This window comes from Achroia grisella, unplaced genomic scaffold (genome assembly GCF_030625045.1).
Source record: "Achroia grisella isolate CSIRO2021 unplaced genomic scaffold, CSIRO_AGI_Agris_v1 utg874, whole genome shotgun sequence".
Taxonomy (NCBI): domain Eukaryota; kingdom Metazoa; phylum Arthropoda; class Insecta; order Lepidoptera; family Pyralidae; genus Achroia; species Achroia grisella.
In genome coordinates, this window is record NW_026713051.1 from 719667 (window position 1) to 742569 (window position 22903).

Sequence of the window (22903 nt, forward strand, 5' to 3'; positions counted from 1 at the left end):
TCTAGTACCCATAACACAAGCTCTGCTTACCGTGGGACTAGATGGCGCTGTGTGAATTGTCCTAAGATTATTATTATTGTTTTTTTATATATATATTATATATCTCCCTTTGATGGGGTGTTAAACTTGTCATTGCGGGTGAATATCACCAAACAATGACAATTATAAATAGCTGACTAATTTGTATATATAATAAATGATTACGATAACAAAAATTTGCGGACTATTATTAATATATATATATATATATATATCTCCCTTTTTTCGGGGGTAATATATTCAAATATGCGGGCCTTAGCCAAGCATGGATGAGTTAAGAGATGAAGAAAGAAATTTTTTTTTTTTTATATTTCCAAAAGAAATCTCATCTCCCCTCTTAAGGAGAGGAGATGGCAACTTAGATTATTGAAATAGAAATAGAAATAGAAATAGAAATAATCTTTATTCAAATAAACTCATTACAAGCACTTTTGAATAGTCATATTTTGATTCTACCACTCATTCGGAATGCAGATTCATCACAAGAAGAATGAGCAAGAAACTTGTGTGTTGCTCTTTTTAATAGATGTTTTTTTTTATATAAATAATTACAGTATAACAAGTAAGAGGCATGCGATAATCAACATAGAAGTCGCTACGCACTCATTATTAATGTAATCAGATAATATTGTCAGTGCTATAGATTTAAAGTTTTTCTATAAAAACATTATTATCGTTAACGAATTCTTCAATTTTATAGTAAGCTTTTTTGCAAAGGAACTGTTTTATTTGACATTTAAATCTTTTTTCTGGCAGATTTATAACAGACTCTGGTATTTTATTGTAAAACCTTACGCAATTGCCATAAAACGAATTACTAACTTTAGCCAAACGACATTTAGGTAAAATCAGTTTGTTATTGTTACGTAAGCTTTTATTAGTGCAATCACTAACTCTTTTGAAACTGTCTATATTCCTTCTGGCATAGATGATATTTTCATAAATGTATTGAGAAGCAACGGTGAGGATATTTGATTCCTTAAAACACTCTCGCAATGACTCCCTGGAACCCATACCATAAATGGAGCGAATGGCCCTCTTTTGTAAAGTAAATATTGTATTTATATCAGCTGCTTTGCCCCATAACAAAATACCATACGACATAATGCTATGGAAATAGCTAAAATAGACAAGTTTAGCCGTTGCCACGTCTGTTAATTGTCTAATTCTTCTTACCGCGTAAGCGGCAGAACTAAGTCGACTCGCCAATTTAGTAATATGAGCACCCCATTGCAACTTGGAATCTAATGTGATACCTAGAAATACAGTATCGTCAACAAAATTAATAGATTTATTGTCCAATACAATTTTTGAATCTACCGGCCTTACATTGGGGAGAGTAAATTTGATACATTTAGTTTTATTTGCATTTAGTAGCATATTATTTGCCGTAAACCATTTTAAAACATAAGAGAGAGAACCGTTTACTTCGTCCATATCATCAATATGTCGATTGACTTTGAATACTAATGAAGTATCATCAGCAAACAGAACTATGTCAGCTATCTTTTCAACCATATAAGGAAGATCGTTTATGTAAACTAAAAATAAGAAAGGACCTAGAATAGAGCCCTGAGGAACACCCATTTTAATACTAGTTCCCTCAGACTTTACACCATTTATTTCAACAACTTGCATTCTATTATTTAGATAGGATTTCATCATGCATAGTGCTTCATATCTAATACCGTAATATTCTAATTTGAGTAAGAGTGTTTCATGATCAAGTAATTTAATAATTTAATTAAATAATTTAATTTAATTAAATAATTTAATTTCATATTTAAGTGGACTGTATCTAAATAATCTGACGGGTACGTGGATTGACACGATACACTGTTAGGTTGGTGATTGAGAACTGCTTGTGAGGATGGAACACAAAGAAAGACAGTTCTGGTAAGGAAGGAGGCACAGTACCTTTGAATTGTAGGTTGCAGTGCGGCGGTTATCGGTGTCTCCAGGTCCCAGCGACTTGCTTCACAACAATGGCACAAACACAATGGTCTTAAACACACTAGAGCGATGCGGTGGATTAAAATGTTTAGTAATTATCACGAATTACAAAAAACTTGATCTTAAGCGCGATCAAGGCGGGAATTCAATGTCAACTTCAGCGTTCAATTTTACAGTGACGCGCGAGCGCGATATGTCACTTTCGATACAAGCGAATCTTCTCGCTCGCACTTAAAACAAAGGTATGTGCGGGAATAGGAGAGGATAAAGGAATTAGTGTAGTGCCAATCCTTAGAAAATTAACGTTTCGTACCACGCTAAATTATTTATTTGAACAAACTATTACTAATAATAATTATACAATGATAAACAAAAATGTAATGTTATATGGCGCAACCATTCCCCCCGCCTTGAAGGGACGCCTTCAAAGTAAAAATAGAAACTTAAAATAAACTAAACCTTAACCTAGAACTCGTATTAACTAAAACTAATGTCTAGGTAAGGGGCACAGACGTACAACCGGATGCAAATAAGAGCCGGTTGCAGTTTTTACACGAACAACCCGAATTACGCCGTCAGAAGCCGGAAAGACCTCTTCAATAACCCCTAAAGGCCAATGAAGTGGTGGCGCGTTTTCAGTACGTACAATTACAACAGTTCCGACAGTAATCTGATTGACGGGCGTATTCCATTTTTCGCGAGATTGTAATGTGTGCAGGTACTCCGCTCTCCATCGCTTCCAGAACGTTTGCACTAATCTGTCTAATAATGCGTGGCGTGAAATCAAAGAACTGTCAGCTATTTCTGCGGCGGGCAAATATTTCAACGGAGTAAAATTTTAATATGTGCGGGTAATAATTAAGTGCGGTGTTAATAATTTTGCGAAACGACAGACATAAACTACGCAGCGAAGAAGCTTGAACCAAGAAGAAAAGCGATTTGCCAGAGCGATGAAAACAGATTCTTCTGGCGGTGTGCGAGTAACAAAGGAGAGTTTCTTCTCCTCAGGCGGGTCCATAACAGCAGAAGAATTGAAAGTGGTGACTGGCCATTCCGAAAAGGTGGATTTAGCCCACTGCGGGCCGTTGAACCATAGGGGGTGGTGAATTATTTGGGCAGGAGTAAGCCCTCGCGATAGACAGTCGGCTGGATTGTCCGAACCAGACACGTGATAAAAATTATGCGGTGAAAGCAGAGATTGAATTTTAGAAACTCTATTCGCGACAAAAGTATCCCACCTGTGGGGAGATGCGTGGATCCAACATAAAGCCACTGTTGAATCAGAAAATGCGTGTATTGCATTAATTGGATAGCGGTTATTAACAGCGGTAACAATATTATTAATTAAATTAGCGAGCAAAAGCGCTGCGCAAAGTTCGAGTCGGGCCAACGACACGACCTTGCGGGGTGCAACCTTAGATTTTGCACTTATAAGATGCACAGTACTCACACCATCATTCTCGACGTGGAAGTACACAACAGCACCATAAGCCTTTTCACTAGCGTCTGCGAAGCCAATGATGTCCACCACACTGCGTTTTGTGATGTCAACATGGCGCGGTAATTTAATTTGATCTAGACTGGGGAGCTCATCCCTGAAACGTGACCATTGTCTGACGATAACTTCAGGGGGGGCGTCGTCCCAATCGCAGTTGCATAACCATAACTCTTTGACAAGAAGTTTGGCAAATAATATAACGGGTGCTACGAAACCCATTACATCCCACAATCTTGCGAGACAAGATAAAATGGTGCGTTTTGTACACTTTTCAGCGGGCGGGCAAATTTTTAAACTAAATAAATCAGAGCTGGGAGACCAGCACAGACCCAGAATTTTATGCGTATCAGACACATCGAATTCTACGACCGATGAAAGTCGATGTGTTGACGGAATGGAATTTAAAACTACTTGCGAATTGCTCGTCCATTTGACAAGATCAAATTGTCCGGCCTTCATGAGTGAGATGATCTCAGCAGCTGTGACGATAGCCTCATCTTCACTATCTAGACAATATACTAAATCATCCATGTACAGACCGGTGTGAACCGCTTCCTTAGCTTTTGGGAACGATTCGCCTTCGTCGGTGGCTAACTGCTTAATAGTACGCAGTGCAAGAAACGGACTCGATTTGAGTCCAAAACAAACGCGATTAAACTGATAAACCTGGAGAGGTTCGTCAGGCGAAAATCTATACAATATGCGTTGAAATCTGCGGTCACTCTCTCGAATACGAATGCAAAGAAACATTTGCCTAATATCGGCAGAGAGAGCTACTGAAAATAATCTGAAGTTAACTATAATATCAAATAAATTGCGTTGTAAATTCTGTCCATTATAAAGAAGATCGTTGAGAGATACGGACGTGCTAGTTTTAGCGCTAGCATTGAGTACGACGCGCAATTTAGACGTGAGTTTATCTTTTCGAATAACTCCATGGTGCGGTATTATATACGAAGGAGCATTACTATCATCATTAACGGGTGCGGGTGAAATATAACTCTTATCTAAATACTCCGTAATGACGTCATCATAGGCTTGCTTGAGTTCAGGAGAAGCCTGCATTTTGCGTTCGAGACAAAAGAAACATTTCTCGGCTAATCGACGCGAGTCGCCAAGAGAATGTGCATTACCCTTGAAGGGAAGCGCGACGGTATAACGACCGTCGTCCTCGCGAGTGGTAGTGCCAGCATAAATAGCTTCACACTCCTTGTCGTCCGGGCTGAGAATCGGTGCAACATTCACCTCTTCCATTTCCCAGAATCTACATAGAACGGATTCCATCGTGGGTTCGGTAACACAACAATGCGCGGTGGTAGTGTAATTACAATTATCTAACATATTAGACACGGAAGTATCGGTATTTGATCTAGCGGGAGCTGAACCTACAATAACAAAGCCTAATACGGTCTCAATAGCATACGGCGAGACGTATGCGGGTTGACCTTTAACCTTACGAGACAATATTAAATGCGGGAAAATTGAGGCACCGATTAACATGTCAATGTTCCCAGGAGTAGCGTAACTATCATCGGCTAAAGGCAAATTTTTAAAATTTGAAAATAATGAAATATCGACACTAACAGTCGGTAAACGTTCGGTTATTTTATCTACAACTAAGGATTCCATATCAAATTTAATATTACGATTAAACCGTGAAAAGAATTTTATATGTACAGAACCCTGTGTGGCCTTTGTTGTCCCTCCTATACCTTTAATCGAAAAGGTTGTATTCTGTATACATTGCAATCCCAAGCGATTACAACAATCCCTAGTTACAAAATTACTTTGAGAAGCACTGTCCAATAATGCTCTAATATAATGTTCGTTACCGTCTCTATCGATCATTAAAACACGAGCAGTGGCTAACAATACGGTAGTAGGTACGCGAGGCATATTTTTATTAACATTGTCTGATAACGTGCATAATGCTACGTCTTCCGATGCGCGGGATACGACGGGTGTCGGCGGGGGTGAGTGCGGGGCGCGGTCCGTGCAAGGAGCCGGTCGGCCGCCGCCGCCGCCACCAACAGCGGGCTGCGTGTGCGACGAGTGCGACGATAGATCCACTACGCGTGACGTAGTCGCTGTGACCAAACTACCACTGAGTATGTTCGCGGTGGAGGTGGCATTACTATGCTCAAAGTGGAGCATAGTATGATGTTTTGAGTCACATTTGTGACATCGACTATTTGAGTTACAATTAAATACACGGTGATTTTTACTTAGACAATTAATACAGTAGGAATTAGATTTAACAAATCGGAAACGATCATTAGGCGTTAAATTTCGAAAACCTGGACATTTATATAAATGTTCATGTTTTATGTTACACAATGAGCACTTAGGCTGCGTATTAGCGGTTGTAGTATAAGAGTATGTAGATTTATGTTGCATAACTTTCGATGCCGCATCCATACGACGATCGACAACTTTCTTAGTAACTTCTTGGTTGCTTGAAGAAGTGCGTTGCAATATTTTAATGTGATCGCGCACAAATGACACTAATGTATCGAAAGATGGGATGTCGGATCCCCGTTTATCTAGTTCGAAAGCGCGGGCGGTTTCGGAATCTAATTTCTTTAACGCGGTATACAAAAATATAAAATCCGAAAGATTATTAATTTTTAAGTTATTTAATGCGGATACTGAAGTTGCGAATTTATCGAGAAATTGTTCTAAATTATTTATATTTGATGAATGAAAGGGCTTCATTTCGAATATTTGATCTAGGTATGATGATGCGAGCAGTCTCTTATCTTCATACTTACTAATTAAAGCATCTAAAATGACCTTATAATTTTCAGAACAAGGGTTTATACCGGCAAATACAGAACGAGCTTTACCTGTCAGTTTACCCATCAAATAATGTAATTTTTCCGAATCTGACAATCTAGGATTGTCATGAACTATGCTTTTGTAAGCTGTATAGAATAAAGACCAGGATCTCAGATCTCCTGAGTATTCCGGAATTGGTAGGGGGCAGACGAGGCCTGTCCTCATCCCTATTATGCTGATGATGTTTGACATCAGGCGGTACCTCTAGCGATCTTGCGGCTCGTTTTATACGGCAATACAAATCATCAAATGCCATGAGCGGTTGATAATTAATAACATATTTAGGATTCAATTTAGATTCTAAAGTATTTATTTTATCTAACATAGTTTCGAAATCCGAGCGTAATTTGTCAACTGTTTCGATCTCACACAAGAATGTTTCTCTTTCATATTCACTAGAAAGATTATGAGTCCTATCTGTAATACTTTGTATGCGAGAAAACATTAAATCCTTTTTAGCGAGTAACAGGGGTAACTGATTGACATCCGACATGATGAACAACCTATAAATACAAAAACTTGTTTGTACTAATAAATATATAAGAAAGCGGTGCGGTGGAGAACAGATAAATACCTACACAAGTTACGTGCGGTGCGGTGCGGTGCGGTGCGGTGCAATGCGGTGCGATGCGGGCAACGAGAGCCGGCAGTACACAATGTACTTACAATTAAAATACGAAATAATAAACCACAACGTACTCGTGATAGGAATCTGTCAAATATTTATATTAAACAAAGCGATGTCTGTTTATTACAACGTAAGCAATGTCTTGTTTATTACAGCGAACTAAATTCAAAGTCTATGCCGCTAACCTATTCAATAGTAGACCGGTAGAAAGCGATAATATTAAGCTATAATATCGTATGCGTCTCAGCCTACCCTAAGGGGGCCTGAGGATATCAATATATAGGTAGATAGACTACCTACAATGGCGCGAAAGTAATTGATAACTACGAATATAAATGCGGTGACTACAAAAATAAAGTTGTTTTACCTATAGTTAGGTTAAAACAATGCGGGAGTATTACAACAAATCGTAAATACCTACTATTACTTACGATGCGAAATTGAGTTGACACGGAATTTGATATGAATCTATCAGGTAAGTAGTTGTACCTACATGTACCTACGAGATTCTAGAAACATCGATATAACGAAATAAAGAAAATGATGTAGTAAAATATAAATTAATTGTATGCGTTTGTACGAAATATACCTAGAAATAAAATATCTAGTGTGGTTTAACCAAATAATTACAATATCCGGCTCGAAATGGACCACTAAAATAATGGCGGCGCGGGTGAAATAAATATTGTTTGATTTTGATTTAAGTGGACTGTATCTAAATAATCTGACGGGTACGTGGATTGACACGATACACTGTTAGGTTGGTGATTGAGAACTGCTTGTGAGGATGGAACACAAAGAAAGACAGTTCTGGTAAGGAAGGAGGCACAGTACCTTTGAATTGTAGGTTGCAGTGCGGCGGTTATCGGTGTCTCCAGGTCCCAGCGACTTGCTTCACAACAATGGCACAAACACAATGGTCTTAAACACACTAGAGCGATGCGGTGGATTAAAATGTTTAGTAATTATCACGAATTACAAAAAACTTGATCTTAAGCGCGATCAAGGCGGGAATTCAATGTCAACTTCAGCGTTCAATTTTACAGTGACGCGCGAGCGCGATATGTCACTTTCGATACAAGCGAATCTTCTCGCTCGCACTTAAAACAAAGGTATGTGCGGGAATAGGAGAGGATAAAGGAATTAGTGTAGTGCCAATCCTTAGAAAATTAACGTTTCGTACCACGCTAAATTATTTATTTGAACAAACTATTACTAATAATAATTATACAATGATAAACAAAAATGTAATGTTATATGGCGCAACCAAACGCAATCAAATGCTTTTGAGAGGTCACAGAATACACCGATATATATAGATATATTATTATTATTATAAATCGATATTTTCATATAAAAGAGTGTTTAGTGCTCAATTATGGAATTTAATGCTGCCAATATGCCAAATATACATCACTAAATTGCTACATTAATTGGATTAAAATATCTGAAAACCACAACATGTAGAGCAATAAAACATTGTGTTTATATATTCATAAACGTTTAATTACCCTATTTTCATCTATACATATAAATAAAATTGGAGTGTCTGTTTGTAATATTGAAATAACTTTTTTACTACATGCATATGAATATAAATACGGTATATACACCAAAATAAGATTTTTTACTATTTTTATTTATCTGTTTGTTCCGGCTAATCTCTGAAATGGCTGGACCAATTTTGACGGGCCTTTTTTTGATGTAGTATACATCAAAAAAAGAACCGTCAAAATTGGTCCATGCTACTATTATTTTAGAAAAATAAAGTTAAATTCGACGCGGACGAAGTCGCGGGAACAGCTAGTCAGTAGTCTAGTAGTAAATATAAGTAGCCTAAGTCACTCCTTACTACATCAGCTAGCTGCCAAAAAAAGTCCCGTCAAAATCGGTCCAGTCATTTCAAAGATTAGCCGGAACAAACAGACACACAGGCCAAATATAAAAAAAAATGTTATTTCGGTGTATACCGTATTTATATTCATATGCATGTAGTAAGAAACGGTTATTTCAATATTACAAACAGACACTCCAATTTTATTTATATGTATCGATGTATAGATATATGTACACTATTGTACAGCGCCTTGACCTATTATATTTAAACACAGAATTTGAACTCAACAAAAATACACTATTGTATATGTATAAGAACTTTGCATCTGGCGCAGAAAGTTGGATTTTTCATCAAAGTTTCAGTTCTAGTGCCACTACAGATCTGGTAATAAGTTTTTCAAAGCACAACAATACTGGAGTTGTTTTACATAACTCCGAATAAGCTGAATCACAACTAAAATTGGAAGAACAAATCCATTTTACGACGGCCTCTATGGTCTAGCGGTTTAGCACGCTTTACTTCCGATAGTCGCGGGTTCGATTCCTCGCACGGTGCAAATATTTGCATTCATAAGTATGATTCTTTGTATCAGTCTGGCTGTTTTCTATATATATATTATGAGTATATTTACAAAAATAAATTACGAAGTATTTCTATGAGTTCTGTCTAGTACCCATAACACAAGCTCTGCTTACCGTGGGACTAGACGGCGCTGTGTTAATTGTCCATGGTTATTTATTTGTTTATTACTAGATGCACCTGCGACTTAGTCCGCATGAAATTTAACTTTATTTTTCTAAAATAAAAGTAGCCTAAATTACTCCTTATTACATCAGCTACCTGCCAATAAAAGTCCCATCAAAATCGGTCCAGGCATTGCCGGAATTTTTAAACCGGATTAACCGGAACAAACAAGCAGACAGACAAAGACTGTAAAAAATGTTATTTTGGTATATGCACCGTATTTATATTCATATGCATGTAGTAAAAAATGGTTATCTCAATATAATATTTATTTTTTATTTAATTACTTTATACACTACTGATTATATATGTCGTTGTTTATAGAACTAATTGTAAACCTTACTCAATCATTTTGTAACGCTCATCTCGTTAAGTAAATTGGATATAATTTCGTTTTACGCGTAGATATCAAAGTGTCAATCGGTTAGATCAACGCAACTGAAACGCGTCGCTACCAAACTTATTTAATTATAAAACGGTTTCAATTCCCAACGTATACAGACTTCATCACTTAATACTATATTTATACCATCCAAATCTTCATGAAAACCTTTCCTCTCTAACGATTGAACGTAATAAAAATAGAACTATTGTATCACATTATAAGAAACTAGAAGTCCCGGCAAACGTTTTGCCTTATAAATTAATAACTAAAATATAGGTAAAAATTTAGGGTAGTATGTATTTTTAAATGACACATAATAAAAAAATTATGTTAGGGGTGACAACCCTTATCACTTATCATCGCAGCCCGGAAGAGGTCCACTGCTGGACATAGGCCTCCCTCATAGATCTCCACGACGATCGGTCTTGCGCTGCTCGCATTCAGCGCCTTCCAGCGATCTTGACTAGATCGTCGGTCCACCTTGCTGGAGGCCTTCCCACGCTGCATCTTCCGATCCGTGGTCGCCACTCTAGGACTTTACTGCCCCAACGGCTATCTGTCCTACGAGCTATGTGCCCTGCCCATTGCCACTTCAGAGTCGCAATTCTTCTGGCTATGTCAGTCAGTCTGGTTCTTCTGCGGATCTCCTCATTTCTGGTTCGATCACGCAGAGTAACTCCAAGCATAGCTCTCTCCATTGCGCTTTGAGTGACTCTGAACTTGTTCATGAGGCCCATAGTTAGCGACCACGTCTCTGTGCCGTAAGTCATCACTGGCAACACACATTGGTCGTAAACCTTCGTCTTGAGACACTGCGGAAATTTGGACGAAAAGTTTGGAAGAAAAGAGTTGGATTCGACGATTGACCTCTTTCTCGAAATTGGACCTATCTAGCTGGATAGATATATTGGTAACTAGCTGTACCTGTGACTTCATCCGCGTGGTTTTGAACTTTATTTTTTCTAAAATAAAAGTTACTCCTAAATTCTAAGTTACTCCTTATTACATCAGGCACCTGTCAAAAAAGTTACATCAAAATCGGTACAGCTATTTCAGAGATTAGCGGGAACAAACAGACAGACAGACAAAATTTGAAAAAATGTTGTTATAAAATATAAATATGCATGTAGTAAAAAAGGGTTATTTCAATATTACAAAGAGACACTCCAATTTTATTTATATGTATAATAAATACATTTCAAATAAAAATATTACTTCACTATAGACTATTATCATTGCCTTACCTTTATTCCTATTATTTGTGGCCGGCGCAGTAAATCATTCTTTTCATTGAAATTTCCGAGGTTTTCTCACGAGACTACAGCATGTGGTTTTTCTAGAAGGGTATATTAAGGTTTCTTAAGGGTCGGCAACGCGCACGTAACACCCCGGTGTTTCAAACATCTACAGCTACGGTGACCGTTTACCATCAGACGGGCCGTATGTTTGTCACCTATGTGGTATAAAAAACTCATTTAACGTTTAACATAAATGTATATATAGGCGCGTCCACGGCATGTACGTCATCATTTCAAACATTTAGTGCTATAGTAATTGATTCTACATGAAATATTCTATTAAAAATAGCTTATAATATTTGTTTCATATGTTAAAATAAAAGTGACTAGTATTTTGCGTGTTTTGTCTTCATATCACGAAAATGTATTGATTTGTACATATCAAGACGACCTCGGTGGTCCAGTGGTTCAGCACACCGCTTTACGTCCGATGGTCACCTGTTCAATTCCTCGCACGGCACAAACATTTGTTGTATTCATGAATATGATTGTTTGTATCGGTCTGTGTATTTTCTATGTATGGATTTACGAAAACAAAATTATCTATGTATTTGTATCAGTTATCTAGTACCCATAACACAAGCTTTAGCTTAATTGGGGTCTAGATGGGGCTGTGTGAATTGTCCTGAGATTATTATTATTATTATTATCATTGCCTTACTTTTATGCCATTATTTGTGTTCGGAGCAGTATATCTTTCTTTTCACTGATCTCTATCTGCCGTCATATCTGAGCATATCTGAGTTCTCCTTATGCTCTCCACTATAGACTCATATGTGATAAATAATTAAATATGACAATGCTTGGTAACATGGTCTGGAAAATGGAATTTTCATTTAAATCCCAGTCTAAAATTTCCATAGCTGCTCTCATGCTGCGTCCGAGCGGAACTCTATTGTTACATGAACGCTGTCCGTCCGTTCGTTGGCTTTTGACTTCCAAATGAAATGAGTTTTCCACTTTGACACTTGTATCACAGGGAACCACAGGAATTAAATAGATATTTGTGCTTTATGTACTTTGATGTAATTTAAATTTAAATTTTAGAATAGTATTTCTATTATATATATATATATATTCATTCATATAAACTTCATATAAGAACTTTTGAATGGTCACAATTTTTTATTCTATAGGAATGAATAAGGAACTTGTGTGTTGCTCTTTTAAATAAATGTTGTTTCAATTAGATTTACATTAACAAGTATTAAACATGCGACAATCAACATAGAAACCGCTACGCACTTGATCTCTGTTCAATCAGATAACATGCCATGAGCCAATACGCCTGAGCAACAGCGCCATGAATTTTAAGTTGGATATTTTCTACAAAAAATATTATTATAATTTATAAATTCTTTATAATTATTATTATTCATTTATTCTTCAATAAGCTTTTTTACAAAGAAAATATTTTATAAGACGTTTGAATCTTTTTTTCTGGCAAACTGAGTACAGACTCTGGCAAGTTGTTGTAAAACCTTATGCAATTTCTATAAAACGAATTACTAACTTTCGACAAATGTCACTTAGGTAAAACTAATTGATGTCACGTAAGCTTTTATTACTGTAATAATGTAATTAACTTTCTTTTTTTCTTTATAAATTGAAAAGCTCTTAATTATTATTCATACTCGTGAACGAGTACTGCTTGTAGGGACTGGTCTGCTCTAATCACTATGACTGATTTCCTCTTATTAATTGTTTAACCAGTTGGTTATATATTCAATATTTTTTCTATTTGAGTATTTAATTGAATTACTGCTAATTGGTGGTTTGTATTCACACACTTAAACTTAAAAATGTAAAGTAATAATAAAATTATTTAAAAGAGCAACACGCAAGTTTCTTGCTCGTTCTTCTTGTGATGAGACAGCTTTCCGAATGAGCGGTAGATTAAAAAAATGTAATGACTATTCAAAAGTGCTTCAATGTAAGTTTATTTGAATAAACGATTTTCTATTCTATTCTATTCTATTCTAATATGCATTATTATTTTTACACAGATCGGCTCCAGTGCCTGCGCTCGAGCTCTCAGCGCTTGTTTCGATTCTCTATTCAACGGAGCTGTTTCGAGATACATGGCCAAAAAAATCGGCACGTTTTTTGGTGAGTAGATAAGTTTATGATTGTTCAATTTTTTACTTTTTACTGTAGTGACAGCATTTTTTTCGTCTACCGTCACTAGATTGTGTAAAATATTAATATAAATAATATATATTAAATACGAAAGTTTAAAAATAACTAAATAAATAAGTATTTATCAATGCCTTCGACTACCGAACTTACTAAAGGATTGTTATCTCGAACAAAGCCAGTAATTAACGTTCATTAAATAAAAACAATAAATTATATTCTGACAAACAAATATGAAGTTTTGGGGACTGGTCAGTTCAGGTTACGAACACACATTAGACTATTTGCTTCGGAAAAAATTTCAATAGCACATGCTTGTAGTCACTCTCACATTAATCCTGCAACGATTTATGTATATTATAGTTGAAAATCTTTAAATTATAATTCAAAAACCATTTATTCATGTAGGACATTTTAGTCGCTTATGAACGTAAAATTTTTTGTATTATATATTTTTCTTTCCATCCAGTTCAGTGTACAATTTGAATTGAGTATAAATGATAAGAAACTCAAATAATTTCTTAATTTTTTTTAAAATCAGTTCTATACAGTGTTTACTTATTGTGGTCACTATATTCTCCCAAATTTAAATTTAAAAATAAATCTGTAAACATTTACATGTACATGTACCATTTTTGAGAAGAATACGAGCTGAGTTTCTTGTCCTCTCATCTCGAATGTACTCCGAACTAAAGATAGATTTGACATATCAGAAGAGTCTATAATAGATCTACATGAACAAATATATTTCTATTGATTTTGAGCAATACTTCTTTATCTAACGATAATTTATTATTTTTCTAAATTTATTCGCTTATTTAGCGAAACCATTATTATAAAATTCAAAAATTCAAAATTTAAAAATCATTTTTCATGTAGGATTTATTTTAGCCGCTTACGAACGTCAAATTTTTACATTCTAATTTCTTTTCCCTACCGTCCAGTTCGGTATATAGATCCAATTGAGAAGAACTGGCAAGAAACTCAATTGAATTACTTTTTTTTTAAAGCCAGTTTATTTACAATGTATATTTATATAGGTGTCTATGTCTAACATTAAATGAAAATTCAGTGCATGAACTACTATTGCCATGCACACTCGTCATTCAAGTAATCGTTTAGTGAGTAATAGGCTTTGCTCAGTAAATATGATTTAACAGATGTTTTGAATTTACTTAATTCCAGATAACTCTTAAATAAATATAGATATCTTTACAAATCTATACATAGTATATTCGTAGATTATCGTATTTATATTATATATATAGTATATTCGTAGACTTCAATAACAGAAACATTATAGCTACTATCAAATTATATTAGTCTAAAGTTTGTCATCGGCAAAGTGATAGTGGTTTAATCTGAGTCAAGCAAACTTGAGTTTCCCTTCTAGTTCGGTATTACAATATTGCTGCTTAAACTGCATTGAATTTGAGCATTCAATTGATCAACTACACAATACAACTTGTAACAATGATCAATGATTGATCAATCTAGCTGTATCTGCATTCAGTGAATTCTGCATGGTGTTCATTTAGGCAGTAATTGACTTAGTATCACTTTATGAAACACATGATTAAGTTCTAATATATGTAGTTAATTTAACACACACGTGCGTTTGATTGATACATATGTATAATTTCTAATTAATTACTAATTAAATTGATCGAATTAGGTATTATTATGCGGAAGTCCATTTCGCTATTTAATTATTTGTATTGTTTTGTTTAAAACTTATCTTAATTCTTACTAATATTACAAATGTGACAGTAGGGATGGTTGTTACGCTTTCACGCAAAAACTACTGAACCGATCATCACGAAATATTATACACATATATAATTAACATAGAATATATTCATTTTAAAAAATAAAATTTTTGATTCAATGCGAGCTAAGCCGCAGGTAAAAGCTAGTAATATTGTATTTCACGCAAAAACTACTATACGAATTTTAATGAAACTTTACAGTAATATAGCTTATACATTAGAATAAGTGTCTATGTCTTGCATTAAATGAAAATCAATTAAATAGGAAATAATCTTTATTCAATTAAACTCATTACAAGCACTTTTGAATAGTCATATTTTTATTCTACCACTCATTCGGAATGCAGATTCATCACAAGAAGAATGAGCAAGAAACTTGTGTGTAGCTCTTTTTAATAGATGTTTCTTTTTATATAAATAATTACAGTATAACAAGTAAGAGGCATGCGATAATCAACATAGAAATCGCTACGCACTCATTATTAGTGTAATCAGATAATATTGTCAGTGCTATGGATTTAAAGTTTTTCTATAAAAACATTATTATCGTTAACCAATTCTTCAATATTATAGTAAGCTTTTTTTCAAAGGAACTGTTTTATTTGACATTTAAATCTTTTTTCTGGCAGATTAATAACAGACTCTGTTATTTTATTGTAAAACCTTACGCAATTGCCATAAAACGAATTACTAACTTTAGCCAAACGACATTTAGGTAAAATCAGTTTGTTATTGTTACGTAAGCTTTTATTGGTGCAATCACTAACTCTTTTGAAACTGTCTATATTCTTCCTGGCATACATTATAATTTAATGAAAACAATATTTGCAAGTACATATATAAAAGTTACTGCTATATTTTTTGAAGATTCATCAGGCGCCACCTTTTTTCTTAGTATTCCTTTTATTGTAGAACCTTCTAATATCTACACATTTATTTTATTTATTTATTTAATTAACACAATATAAACTAATTGCCAACACGTTTATATTTTAAAACTATTATACTTTATTATTTATACTACTTAAACTGTACAATGACAAAAATATTCTTATTTTATTTATAATGGAAGGCATGTGTTTACCTAAGTAAGATGGTGTTTGGGTTCAGTGAATTTCATACGGTTCCGTTAACACATAAGTATATAATTTATTATCTAATATTAACCTAATACAGGTAGTATTAGGTTCATATCTAAAATAATATCAAGATTCATAACGTTTTACAAGGACTTTGGCGTACTTTGACTAAGCGGGTAATTTTTATCGTAGACCCTGTAAAAATCCCTTTTAGTTGAATTTAGATGATCAACCGTTATAAATGAAATTATATTTTTCAAATAAGGTAAATTTTTATATATGTTTGGCGTTCCTTCTGTCTAGATTGGTTTTATTTAACACACTTATTTTGGACAGTAAAATTATAGTGTAATGAGAATTATAGAAAAAACATAGACCGATATAAACAATCATACTCATGAATACAAATGTTTGTGCCGTGCTAAGAATCGAACGCGCTACCATCGAAAGTAAGGTGGTGTGCAAACCACTAGACTACCGATGTCGATAGTAGTAATACAGATTGTATTTAAACTTCCTAATATTATGTAATATTATATTATCTGTGCTAATATTATATACACGGAAGTTTGTGAGTGTGAATGTATGGATGTTTGTTACTCTTTCACAGAAAAACTACTTAACGGATTTTGATGAATTTTCACAAAAATATAGCTTATACATCAAGATCCTTACTAATATCATAAATGCGAAAGTAGCTCTGTCTGTCTGTCTCGCGCCACGTCAGAACTACTGCACCGATTTAAATGAAATTACACAGATAGTCTAGACCCTGAGAAAGGATATAGGCTACTTTTTAATGCCAAAAAAGGGTTGTAAGGGGTTAAAAGGGGGGATGAAAAGTCGTATGGAAATATTCTCATTTTGAAGCTACAGCTTGAAACTTAATTTTGAGGCTGTTGATTAAATACATAATATGACATTCAAAGGTTGTAAAAATGTTAATCTTACACAGGTAGTCTAGAACTTAAGAAAAAATATAGGTTAATATCTTGAGGCTTTTTAATTTGAAAAAGGGTTGTACAGGGGGAAAATGAAGATGCAAGTACTATGACCGCCAAGTGACCAAGGAGACCTCCAACACTGTTCACGTACATAAACGACAGTTGATATTTTAAGCAAATGAGCTACCAACTAGTTCGTCGTTCAAGTTACTTAAGAAATGCTATACTGTATTAATCACCATGTTTGCACAATGCTCATTAATCTTCTCACGGCTGCTTGTTCATTTAGAATATTCATTAGTTTACTTATATCGTCTGTGTATCTTCACGCCAGGTCTCAAGTATAGAAAAAGCATCAAAAACTAAAAATGGAACTCGACGAAATGTTTCCTTGAAAAATGTTTTTAACTTCTTCTAAATATATTTAACTCAAAGGTGACTGACATAGTGATCTATCAATGCACAGCCCTAATCACTGGACAGATCGGGCTGAAATTTGACATGCAAGTAGATGTTATGATTTAGGTATCCGCTAAGAAAGGATTTTGATTAATTCTACCCCAAAGGAGTTAAAATAGGGGATGAAAGTTTGTATGAAATTTTGTCAATTTTAAACCAATCGGGCTGAGACTTTGCATGCATAAAGCTACAATGACGTAGGCTTCCCCAAATACAGGATTTTGATAAATATTACCCCTAAGGTGATAAAATAGGGGATGAAAGTTTGTATAAATGTTCTTAGATTTTCGACTAATTGAACTGAAATTAAAGATTGGAGCTACTATGATGAAGACGTTCGCTTAAATAGGATTTTGATAAAATAAGGGATGATGCAGGTTGTAAATGTATTAATTTGAACCTATCAGTACCTAATGGAACGAATAAATTAAGACGAACAAAACAATTTTTAGTTTTTTAGGCTACTTTTATTTTAGAAAAACAAAGTTAAATATATATATGTCAAATTTCTTTATAAGTAGACGAGACAAACTATCAACCTAATGTAGATACATATACACTAAACATACAACATTTATTATAAAGTACCTGAATTATATTTTCATAGCATTATGTCATACGGTATTTTATTATGGGGCAAAAGAGGGCCATCCGCTCCATTTATGGTATGGGTTCCAGGGAGTCTTTACGTGAATGTACGAAAATATTATGTATGCCAGGAAAAACATTAACAGTTTTAAAAAAGTAGGTGATTACACTAATAAAAGCTTACGTAATGTCAACAAACTAGTTTTACCTAAGTGCAGTTAGTGACGAAAGTTAGTAATTCGTTTTATGGAAATTGCGTAAGGTTTTACAACAAACTCCCAGAGTCTGTAGTCAATTTGCCAGAAAAAAATTCAAATGTGTCATAGAATAATTTCTTTGTAAAAAAGCTTATTATAAAATTGATGAATTTATAAATGATAATAATGTTTTTGTAGAAAATATCTAAATTAAAATTCATAGCGCTGACTATGTTATCTGATTGAACAGAGATTAAGTGCGGTTTCTATGTTGATTGTCGCATGCGTAATCTATGTTATTAATTAAATATATGTAAATCAATATTTATTTAAAAGAGCAACACACAAGTTTCTTGTTTATTCTTCTTGATTGATGAATCTGTATTCCGAATAAGCGGTAGAATCAAAAAACTTGACTATTCAAAAGTGCTTATATTAAGTATATTTGAATAAAGATTATTTCTATTTCTATTTCTACGACTGATTTAATCTTATTGTATTTTTATATTTGAGCCTAAATGAATTGGTGCTGGTTGGTATTTTGTATTCACACGTTTCGACTTGTAAAGTGTGAACTTACAAGGATTGTTTAAAAGAGCAACGCACAAGTTTCTTGCTTATTCTTCGTGTGATGAGACAGCTTTCCGAATAAGCGGTAGATTAAAAAAAATTGTTGACTATTCAAAAGTGCTTAATTTAAGATTATTTGAATAAATATTATTTCTATTTCTATTTCTATTACAACAATACACAGTAATCTTATTTTTTCATAGCTGTAGTCGGTGAGAGAAATTCAATTTTTGGCGTTTATTAAACTTTTACCAATTTGCCGGCTTACACACCTTTAACATGCCAAAAAAAACAGTAAATTGCAAAAAATAAAAACTCTCTCCTTTATTAAATATTTGGTAAGGGAAAAGTTTGTTCATGATAATATGTAATAAAATATTCTATTAACGATACAATATCGCCAGCCAGTAATTCAGAAACTCGTATTGGATTTCTATACATGTATCCACAGATCATAGGGCTCCTTAAATAAGTGAAATGTTCTTTGGTTAGTCCCAGAGAATAAATTGAAAATTTTAGTTATAACAATTATCCATTTATATATATATGAACTAGCGACTTCGTCCGCGTGGAATTTAACATTATTTTACTAAAATAAAAGTAGTCTAAGTTACTCTTTATTACATCAGCTACCTGCCAAAAAAAGTTCCGTCAAAATCGGTCCAGCCATTTCAGAGATCAGCTGGAACAAACAGACATACAGACAGACAGAAAAAATATTAAAAAATGTTATTTTGGTGTATGCACCGTATTTATATTCATATGCATGTAGTTAAAAACGGTTATTTCAATATTACAAACAGACACTCCAATTTTATTTATATGTGTAGATGTAACCCCTACATATAATACTCAAAATAAGATTAAAAATATTCAAGTTAAATATAAAGAAAGTACAGAATAAAAAGTGGACATAGCAGCGAACTAAAGTCGCAATGGACACTTATACGGACGTTGAATAAATAATTCAATAAGCGAATGAATAAATGAATAAAACATAACCGGATGAATAGATACAAGATTTTACCTGACTTTGTGTAAAGTCCTCTGTATAGATACATCTTTTTTATATTTTAGAACTGAGTTTCCTGTCAGTTCTTCTCATCTCGAAATAGAAATAGAAATAATCTTTGTTCAAATAAACTTAATGTAATCACTCTTGAATAGTCAAGTTTTTTTATTCTACCGCTCATTCGGAATGCAGACACATCACGAGAAGAATACTTGAAACTTGTGTGTTGCTCTTTTAAATAAATATGTTTTAATTTTATTTACATTAACAACGATTAGGCATGCGACAATCAACATAGAAACCGCTACGCACTTAATCAGATAACATTGTCAGCGCTATGAATTTTAAGTTAGATATTTTCTACAAAAACATTATTATCATTTATAAATTCTTCAATTTTATAATAAGCTTTTTTACAAATCATTCCAAACTGACGGTAGATTTGACATATCATAACAGTCCGTAATAGACCTACATGAATAAAGACATTTTGAATTTGAATATATCACTTCTGCTTACGACTTGCGAATAGGTGGTATGATGTTTTCTGTTTAAAAAATACACGAACGAGTATTGTGGAGATCTTTGGGGTAGGCAGTCCAGCAGTGGACGTCTGGGCTGCGATGATGATGATGACGAGTATCGATAAAAATCAGCGTTGAAATTAAGGGTACAACACAATACAGTCTTAGCGTGTATAGTTCGTTTAAGTAATAAAAAGTATATTATATTTGCACTAACAGCAAAGAATCCAACATTCTGTGAAGTCTTACAAAGGCTAGATTTCAATATTGACGGATAGTGCTTTATCGGCTATGAATCCTATAAAGCATCCTTTGTTAAGTGCAAACAGGATCCGTGTGACGTGATCTCCATCCAACTTCCGTTTAGAAATACAACCACAAACTCTTCAAGTCACTAGCAGACACCTTAGAAAGTGCGATTCCTTTTAAACCAGTGGTTTCCAGGTGAAATTTCCAGTCAAACGTTAACCCTTCGGGCACTATAAAACTTTGTCCAATATATGATACGTACAAGAATTTCGAAATAGAAAGAATTGTTTTTTCGGAATCCATTTATTTACGTACATAAACGTTAGGTGTTTCCGTATTTTTAATATAGAGAAGAGAAACCTACTTTATCCAATTTTATATATACCTACCTATAATCAACTTTAGTAGCGATCACTATACATATATATTATACTAGTTGTACACGTTCGTCCGCGTGGAATTTAACTTTATTTTTCTAAAATGAAGACATTTTTTCTAAAATAAAAGTAGCCTAAGTTACTCCTTATTACATCAGCTACCTGCCAAAAAAGGTCCCGTCAAAATCGTTCCAGCCATTTCAGAGATTATCCGGAACAAACAGACCGACAAAAATTGTAAAAAGTAATTTTTGGTGTGTGTACCGTATTTATATTCATATGCATGGAGAAAAAAATGGTTATTTCAATATTATAAACAGATACTTCAATTATATGTATAGATGAGTAGCATAAAATCTAAAATATTTCATGCTATTTTCATATTAAATCAAATCTAATCAAATTCAAGTAGATCTATTACAGACTCTTATGATATGTCAAATCTATCTTCAGTTCGGAGTGCTTTCGAGCTGAGACGAACTGACAAGAAACTCAGCTCGTATTCTTTTCAAATAAGATTGTACATGTTTACAATAATACAGATTCATTTTTAAATTCAAATTAGGGAGAATAGAGTGACTAGCATATGCTATTTCAATTTTGTCAAAAGAAAACGACTAATCAGTATTTGCAACTCGAACAGACTATGTACCACATTGCTTAGGGTACATGCCAGAAAACCTAGCTGTATAGGTGCACCACATTGAGGTTATGCTTATATCAGCAACAGCTGAGGCAGCTCCTATTGCCAACTTTCTATGTTATTATTTATTTCTTATTGTAAACTAACTTTTCCCACGAATTCGTCCGCGTGGAATTTAACTTTATTTTTCTAAAATGAAAACATTTTTTCTAAAATAAAAGTAGCCTAAGTTACTCCTTATTACATCAGCTACCTGCCAAAAAAGGTCCTGTCAAAATCGGTCCAACCATTTCAGATATTAGTCAGAACAAACAGACCGACAGACAGACAGACATAAATTGTAAAAAGTAATTTTTGGTGTGTGTACCGTATTTCATATGCATGTAGTAAAGAACGGTTATTTCAATATTACAAACAGACATTCATTTTATTTATATGTATAGATTGTATTATTCTTGTTATGTTGGCAATAAATCAATTATCTACCTTATAGTCAAATCACTATCGGTTCTACATATATACTCCATCTCCAGCTCTTTCACTTTATTTATTTATTTAAATAACTTTAATACACGTCATACATAAGTAAAGAGTACATATGGCGGACTTAACACCTAATGGTATTTTCTACCAGGCAACCATGAGTTGTGCAGAGATAAGTTGTTGACGGTGCAAATAATATTATAACAAGTTATAATATCTATAAAGATATTATAACTATGTAACCTATAAATCTTGCGGCAAAGTAGTTATATATATATATATGTTTAATGTTTGTTTATTAATGTTATTTTATTCTATTTTGTTCTTTATAGTATATGTAATTGGTTTGTATTTATTAGTTGTAATTCTGTGTTAATTATTATCATTAATATTTTAAATAGTGCCCTCGCTCTCTCTCCCTTTTATATATATATTTTTGGTGCCACTGAAAACCAGCTGTATGTTCACCTAGGACATACATTAAAGCTGAGTAGAGCCATTTCAGTGCATTTTTGGATGTAAAAAATGATTATTTTAGGTTTATTTTTAATTATCGACATGGTAAATTAAATTTAATTATATGTACATTTTATTTGCTCTTTTGTTTTTTCTTTTGTTGTTTATATTGTATTTTTTACATTGCACTGAATAAA

General features: G+C 33.8%; 1 protein-coding gene across 1 annotated transcript in view; it reads left to right on the top strand.

The window, feature by feature from the left end:
* LOC131853045 (cationic amino acid transporter 3) overlaps window positions 1-22903 on the top strand; it is a 245833-nt gene that overhangs the window by 109967 nt on the left and 112963 nt on the right. The window contains exon 6 of the mRNA XM_059203838.1: window positions 13227-13329. Coding sequence (XP_059059821.1) covers window positions 13227-13329 — 103 coding nt within the window. The remainder of the gene's footprint in view (window positions 1-13226; window positions 13330-22903) is intronic.